This window comes from Oryx dammah, unplaced genomic scaffold (genome assembly GCF_014754425.2).
Source record: "Oryx dammah isolate SB20612 unplaced genomic scaffold, SCBI_Odam_1.1 HiC_scaffold_4, whole genome shotgun sequence".
NCBI classification, from domain to species: Eukaryota; Metazoa; Chordata; class Mammalia; order Artiodactyla; family Bovidae; genus Oryx; species Oryx dammah.
Genome location: NW_024070188.1, coordinates 82,722,244 through 82,730,234, shown reverse-complemented (window position 1 = coordinate 82,730,234; position 7,991 = coordinate 82,722,244). Strand labels below are relative to the sequence as shown.

The following is a 7,991-nucleotide window of genomic DNA, read 5'->3' as shown; positions in this document are numbered from 1 at the left end:
TCCGGCGCCAAAGCCTGGGATCCTGGGGCCTTACCCACGAAGTCCGCGCCCAGGACGAGCTCCTGCAGCAGAGGGAGGCTCTGCTCAAACTCATCGGCGCCTATGTCCATGGCCACGCAGCAGCTCGGCGGAGGGCGCCCAGTGAGTGCGGCCACGGGTCGCCTCGCGCTTACACGCAAGCGCCGCGCCGGCGCCTTAAAGGGCTCTCGGAGAGCGGGTGGGGGAGTGAAGAAACGCACAGCCCCCGCGCGCGCCCACCAGCCCCGGATGCGCAGCGGGCGGCGCGGCCACCTGTCAGCCCACAGGTGTTTCATCTTGTATTTGATCCCCTAGGGTTAAGGATCGCTTAGACCCCCGCCCTAGCAAGCAGAGGTCGTTTATGCTCCGCAGCAATTCCTTTGCAATCCCTGTAAGGGGAGAATGTCATTTACGTAGACCTGGAATATTAAGAGGCACGGTAGGACAAAGTAGAGTCCGAAAGAGTAAAAACAGACCAGTCAACAGCGCCTGAAGAACTCCAATAAGGCAGGTACTGCAGCCAAGGTGCGGGGATGGGGGTCCGCATCGCCTCTGGTTCTTAAATCGGCACTTCTTCCCACCTTGACCATCACTGTTAACATGTCTGCCCTGTACCCTCCTCTCCTCCCCGCTCCCCTTTTCCCTACTTGGCATCGCTGTTGCCTTTGTAACACCATTTATCAAACCTGCTATACCAAGTCTCAAAAATTGCCCAAACTGAAGGAATTCTTGACACTGAGATGATCTAGATCCTATGCCTCCTAGAAAAAAATCCCCTCCAGGTGGTGCAGTGGTAAAGAATCCACCTGTCAGTGCCGGAGAGGTGGGTTTGATCTCTAGGTGCCCAAGATCCCCTGGAGAAGGAAATCACAACCCATTCCAATATTCTTGCTTGGGAAATTCCACAGACAGAGGAGCCTGTCCAGCTATAGTCCATGGGGTGGCAGAGTCAGACTCCACTAAGCAACTGAACCACTACCACTCACAGGTGAACCCTGTTTTTGTCAATTTCCAAAGCCACACTACCCCAGTCCATGGTCTTGTGTCCTCCCTTGAATTCTAGACTCGTTCGACAGCCTTCTAGAACTGTGGTCTTTAAGATGAGGGAAGAAAATATTAAAATCATCATGGTGGTGGTGTTAGACACTCAGTCGTGCCTGACTCTCTGTAACTGACTCCATTGACCTTTCGAGGCTCCTCTGCCCATGGGAATCTCCAGGCAAGAATACTGGAGTGGGTTGCCATTCCCTTCTCCAGGGGGTCTTCCCAACCCAGGGTTCAAACCCAGGTCTCCTGCATTGCAGGCAGATTCTTTACCATCTGAACCACCAGGGAAGCCCAGAACTATTAATATATACCTATAAATGTCTTTACCATAATATCTACAGATCAAAAGGGAAACTACTAAGCATTGCATTCTGAAGGCCTCTTAGAATGAATCAAACTTTTAAAAAATGTTGATTGCATAATTTTCCCTTTTAAAATAGTACCCTGAATACAGATTGATGGTAGTATTATTTCACTTCTATATAAATACAGAATTGGAGTACACATTTAAAATGTGGGGGTATATGCTAGAAGCCACTCTGCTTGTTCTTCCTCACCACGTTTGTTAATAATTTACTCTGATTTAATCACTCATTTAAGAGACCTGCCATGATTCCCATCTACCCTACTTCAACTTTAAACTAACCCAAGTGCACTTCAAGTTCCATCTCCCAACAGCTTCCCTAGATGGTATAGACACCTTGTTTCCTTTTCTCACTGCATTCCTTTCTTCAGATGGGGTTCTGTTGGGATCCAGGAGCCCAATAAGGTTAGGATTTGCTCTTATCTTCACATTACTGTTTATAATAAACTGATACATCTCCTATTTAAAAAAAAGCCTCCACACCTAAGCAGCAACAGCTCTCATTTACTGAGACCACCTGCTATGACCTAGCCACGGTGACAAGTGCACAAACCTTTAATGTGTATCCTTGCCACACAGAGTTCACAGTTGGAGAAAATGTCATATAACTAGAAAATAACAGTCAATAATATACCTTTATTCTTTAACTTATAAACAACAATTTAATTTGTCCTTCAGAAGTTAATTACAATCAGCAACAGTTTTTCTCAGATACTTCTCTCATGTCCAGGAGGGGAAGAATTCAGCCCTGGATTTAAGACAAACAGACTGAAGGGGAGAAGGAGACGACCTTAACTAATAACATTCTGCTCTTAGATTTTTGTATAAAACGTCCAAGCGGGCAGTTCTTCCAGAGGCTCTCTTCTGAAGAATGAAGAGCTGACAGCTTTCATTTACAAGCTCCAAACAATGCTTCTGCTTCATTCATAGATTCTCCGAGGCTCCTGCAGCACCACACCACCCTCTATCATGGCAATCTGTAGTCGTTTCATCTGGTTTTGAAGATCAAGAAAGAAGGAAAAGATGAAGTTAACACTACAAGCTGACTAAGCGACCAAACAACAAGCTGACCATAAACAGCTCACTTCATAAGAGGAAGAGAAATAAACCACCAATCTGCTCCTTGCTAACTTCCCAGCCTACAACTGTTTTTTCAGAAAGTGATCTTAATAATGACACAGATAAAAGAAGGTGTAGAGATGTTAAGGATTAGCAGTATTTGAAAATATTCTGTAGACAAGATGATACTATATGAATGGCAGAGACGTCAACATTACAGCTACAGAATTGGTCGTGTGGGTTTGAACCCTGCCCAGCGCCACACTGAGCCAGTCAGCCAACCTCAGCTACCTTACAGAAAAGAGACCATGAGTCCTGACGCCAAGGCTGCTGTGAAGCTGAAGTGAGGTACCGCGCATCAGGACATTCAACTCAGGGTCAGACACTTGGAAAGGACTTTATAAACAAACTACAATTATGTAAGTATCTAACGTCAAGGATTAACACGACACCTTTTAACTAAGCAGTGAGAACAAAAATACCGAGTCTGACGCCGCCTCCCAAGGAGTGGGTTGGTAGACCATGAAGTTGATTCCTGCTTCCAAGCACCGCTGGGCCAGCACTCGTCCTACACTCTCACAAGCCACCACACTTCTGGTGCTATACAGGTGCTTCTTAATGGCCCATTCACGAGTGGATGCCGAAACCACAACCTGGCCATTGCGATGCTCAACAAGAGCTTCTATGTGATGCTGACTCCTTATAACTCGCAACCTAAACAAGGTGAGAGGAGAACAAAAATCATAGAATTCTAAAGACAAATGACTTCAGGTGAATAAGTGCAAAAATATTTCTCAAGAATGCAATGTCTGGTTCATTTATGTCAACATACCCAACCTGGTTTTTACTTGGGAGAGGTGTTTTTCCTCTGCCTTTATGAGGATACCCTCAATAGTAAACCAAACATTTCTACTTAGCCTCAAATATCCGGAAGAAACTTGGCCTTTCTTTAGAGCTGAGATTTACACAGTATCTACCTCAAAAAAGGAACTGAGGAGGCAGAGCTAATTTGCTGACTCTTCACTGGATAAAGATATACTTACTCTATATTTTCCAAAATAAATGTAAGATGGATCAAACATTTAAATATAAAAAAAGAAGTCATGTGAGTACTAGAAGACAATATATTTTTAAACAATCTCAAAGTAAGATAAACCTATTTAACTGTATCAAGCTAGTTAACCTAACATCAAACTATATCATATGGCTTTTATAAAAAAGAAACAGTGACAGTTTTCTGCATGCTAAGAAAAACAAACAAAAAACAGTAAAGTCAACAGGCAAACAAAGAAACAAAAAATATTTTAAAATCATATATTGTTCAAAAAAAAAATCATATATTGTTCAAAGGGCTAATTTCCATAACATATAAAAAACCTCCTATAATCAATAAGAAAATGACCAGTAACTTACTAGGCAAAGGATTTGGACAGACTGTTCACAGAGAAGGAAACTATTAATGACTCTTAAAACCCATGAATATATGCCCAATCTCAATGCTAAACTGTATGCATGAGACAATTAACTGCAACACTGGTTGAAATAATAAAAGATAATCATCAATCCAGAATCAGTGAATTAAAATAGTCACGCAATGGTACTTTACAGTAACTTTAAACAGTTATTTTACACAGTTAAGAACAAAGTAGCACTTTATGCTGCTACTGCTGCTGCAAACATTTATTGAACACTGACCGTACCAGAGAGTCCTAATTGTTTACAGGTATAGCTCACGTCTCACACTAATCCCATTATCCTTTCTTTCCTTTTGGGCTGCAGAAACTGACACAGAAAGGTTAAATAACTTTAGCAATATTACAACTAATGGTAAGAAATGGTCATAGGCAGGATTTAAGTCCAGGAGACTGGCTCCAGAGCCAATGTTCCCAACCAATACAAAACTTCCAAGACGTATTCTGTGGCGGAGGTGGGGGTAGTGGTCAAGGAATGGGTGGGGAAATGCAGAACAACATATATGGTAAAAAAAAAATGCAAGTTTATATTTATGCACAGACTACCTATAGAAGGGTATATGAGAAACTATTCCTTTTTGGATTTTATAACGTTTGCCTACATTACACATTTAGAAATTAAGTTCATGATAAAGAAAACGCTGGGGGGGGAGAAAATGCTGAAATTAGACTATAATTAGGTTCTTAGTATGAAACAGCATAAAAAGCACTAGATTTAGCAATGTGGGTTCTACTCCTGGTTTTGGTCTTAGTGAAAAATCACAAACTCTTAATCCAGTGGTCAACACACTTTTTCTATAAAGATCAGATTGAAAGCAGAAAGGGTAGTGGGTCCCTGGAGAAAGAGAACCAGGCGTGGCTTTCTTGACCTAAGAGAATACATTTTTGACCTAAGCCATTTTGTGATCTAAGATTGGCCACTGTACCTGCTCTTGAACAGGTCTCAGTAATTAATGATCTTAAGGGAAGTAAGGGAATGAAGGAACAAAGGAAAAACAGTCAAGAAACAAGAGTAAGAGTCTTGATTCCTCCTCAAGGGACATAGAGAACAATCTGACACCGCCTTTGAGTTCTGCACTCAGGTGGAAGATGGAAATGACAATGTAGACCCTGTGACTTCAACAAACTAAATCTAGGGCTCTGTAGACCTTGGTCCTGATTCTATACTGAGTGCTCCTTTGCTTAAGCCCCTTCATGAATATGTGTGTAACCTTAACTTAAAACTTCCCCAGTTATGCTGTTTGGGGAAACACTGCTTTGAGAAGACACCCAGTCTTCTCTTTACTTGCTGCAAGTAATAAACCCCTCCCTCTCCTGATCTTGGTTGTGCCTTCTGGCCTGACACCCACCAAGAGGTGAACCTAGTTTTCAGGTAACAATATAGATCAACTGCTCAACTCAGCCACAGTAATACCAGAATAGCCAGGTGAGAATGGGTGGTGGCTGTGTGCCAATTAAACTTTTTTTGTGGATAAAGAAATTTGATTTTTACAGTTTTCATTCACAAAATATTCTTTGTATTTTATTTGAACCTTTCAAAAATGTAAAAACATTTAGCTACCAAGCCAGCTTTGGCCCAGGAGCAAAAGTCTGCTGATCCTTGTCTTAAACCATCTGTGCAATAAAAGAGTGGGACTCATTGTCTCCAAGGTCACTTCCAATTTTCTACTGGTAGTACTGTGAACAGGACAAATGGGGGGAAGGGGGAGGTAGGTCTCCAATTATTTAAATATCCAAATATTAACAGAAAGTAATAGTTTGAGTGGTTCAAAAAAAATTCTAGACTTACGAGTCAGATTATTTCAATATGAACTGCCTTGCCCTCCTTCTTTGAACTCTCCTGTTTCCATCCCTAAGCCTCAATTCCCCTGCTCTATAAAATGGGGGAATTTACTTACTGCACTTGCCTCAAAAAGTACTTTTAAGGAGTAAATGAGAAAATGCATATAAAGTGCCTAGCATCAGGTTTGTGGCAAATAGAAAGTATTCAATAATTAGCCATCTTTATAACAAAGAATAAACCCCTAACTGCTCTCCTACCTTTACCACTGCCCCCTTAAAAATCTGATCTCCTCAAAGAAACTAGAATGATCTTCCATTCAGGCTTAAACTAAAGGAAATCCCGTCAGTTTCCGACTACAATAAAAATAAAGCCTGAAGTGCTTCCTTGATTTACAAAGCTAACAATGTGTGTCCTACCTACCTCTCCATTCACCTCTTGGCCCAGAGCTCTAGGTACACAAGCCTTTCGGTTCCTCAAACACACCAAGCTCATTGCCACCCTAGCTGTTTTCCTCTGTTGGGAACCCTCTTCTTGGCAGATAGTTTGGCTTTTATTCTATTTTCGGAGGGTTTCGCAACCAGTCTCCTATTCTTTACATTTTCTCCATGACACCTATTTATTTACCGTTTCCCTCCCTCTTCCCCTCCTAGACCCAGCACAAGTCTGAGAGGAGAATCGCCAGCAGTTACCTGGCCCGCTCCTTAAACGAACTGATGAAAACAATTTGAAGTTCACGGTGCAGGGCTGTGTGGTCAACACGGAGCAACTTAATTACCTGTGCCAGAACTCACGGGAGGGCCACACGGTCCCCCAACCCCGCTCTTTTCTGGCTACAGCTAAGAGCTCCAGATTCCGGGGGTTCCGGTTGGTGAACTCTGGGGCAACGGCTTCATTTCCCACGGGGTTCGCCTCAGGCTTCACCGCTGGCTTAGCACTGGTCGAGAACGCTGCCACCAGACACCCTAAAGAACAAAAACCACCACATGGATCTTAAAAGAATGACGAATACGGACAAATCAGGTATATGATATAACTTGTGCCCATCTCCCCCCCCTTAGGCCTCGCGCCCTGGAAGAGGTACAAGAAGTATGTTCGGTAACGGGGTGTCGTCACCACAGAACCTGGTCCTTAATTTTCTACTAGTGTCGTCATCACGCTACCGTTAGCTCCTTTACTTTCCCGTCGGAAATGATGGCTTCCCAGGTGCCTAAAGAATCCGCCTGCCCGGGCAGGAGACGCCAGAGAGGCAGGTTCGATCCCTGGGTGGGGAAGATTCCCCTCGAGAAGGGAATGGCAACCCACTTCAGTATTCTTGCCTGGAGAATTCCATGGATAGAGGAGCCTGGGTGGCTACCGTCCACGGGGTCGACAGAGTTGGACTCGACTGAGCACGCATAACGCATGCTGCATATATAACGACCACTTGCCAGTGCAGACCCTGAGGTGTAACCTGAGAGAAGTGGTAAGACGAATTACCGGGGTTTCTGCAAACCGGCAACAACTCCCAGAACCGCGACTGAAGCGCCATCGCTGAGGACAATCGCAGCCAAAGGCTCGGACAGACCTCGCCCTCCTCTCCTCAACGGCGTCCCAGAGAGCCGCCAGCCGCAGCCATACTAACTCAGGGAAAAGCCTTCGAATGACGTAAGCTCATAGAGGCCTAGATCTCCGCACTAACAAGCCCCTGCAGCTGAGTGGCGGAGAGTGCAATCCGTCATCTCCGTTCCTCCAATCAGCGCATACGCTGTGGCGCACGGAGACGCCGGAGCCAGCCAACCACCTCGCAGTGAGCCAGAAGAGGGGTTGGGCACGGTCCGTTAAGCCGGTGCACGTTGTCTGCCGCATCCCGCTTCGCTGGCCCGCAAGGCGTTTTGGTACCTTACTTGGGCTCGATAATTGTCGGGCACGCGCACACCCATACACGTTGGTCTCTGCGAGGAAACGGCAGCGCGAGGCGGTTTTCTCTTAAGATGTTATGGTTGTTTTCCCTAGTGACTCATGGAGAACCCTTACGCGGTCCCACTCGGGCTCCCAAGCCTAAACGCTTGAGGCCGGGAATAGAGTGCTTGTTTTGCGCGCTCTCTGCTCGAGCTCATACACTTAAGGAAAACAAGGACGCCGATTTATAAACCACCAAAAACCGTACAGAACCTCGGTCCTACCTCAGACACATCACTTTACGCTACCCGCCCGCTTTCCGTCACAGTCTAAGCTCCGCCCTACCGCCCACCTTTTCTAGAAGGTACCA

At 44.7% G+C, this 7,991-nt stretch overlaps 1 protein-coding gene across 2 annotated transcripts; it reads right to left on the bottom strand.

Moving 5' to 3' along the window:
- Positions 1–2,045: 2,045 nt before the first annotated feature.
- Positions 2,046–7,952, bottom strand: MRPL18 (mitochondrial ribosomal protein L18). 2 transcript variants are annotated; one of them, XM_040238922.1, is made up of 4 exons: positions 7,220–7,952; positions 6,519–6,705; positions 2,971–3,202; positions 2,046–2,421 (listed from the first exon to the last, which is right to left on the bottom strand). In XM_040238922.1, the coding sequence occupies exons 1-4, from the start codon at positions 7,269–7,271 to the stop codon at positions 2,350–2,352; spliced, it is 543 nt and encodes a 180-aa protein (XP_040094856.1). In that variant the 5' UTR covers positions 7,272–7,952; the 3' UTR covers positions 2,046–2,349. The 2 variants fall into 2 exon arrangements, with proteins under 2 accessions (XP_040094856.1, XP_040094857.1); XM_040238923.1 differs by having other exon boundaries at positions 2,354–2,421; positions 3,120–3,202; positions 7,220–7,399.
- Positions 7,953–7,991: the final 39 nt, after the last annotated feature.

Excerpts from the sequence above, each read along its gene's own strand:
- MRPL18 (XM_040238922.1), bottom strand. The coding sequence starts at position 7,271 with ATGGCGCTTCAGTCGCGGTTCTGGGAGTTGTTGCCGGTTTGCAGAAAC. Across the intron at positions 3,203-6,518 it reads TCCCGTGAGTTCTGGCACAG|GTTGCGAGTTATAAGGAGTC; the intron begins GTAATTAAGTTG and ends CACCTTGTTTAG. Across the intron at positions 2,422-2,970 it reads GGGAGGCGGCGTCAGACTCG|ATGAAACGACTACAGATTGC; the intron begins GTATTTTTGTTC and ends CTTCAAAACCAG.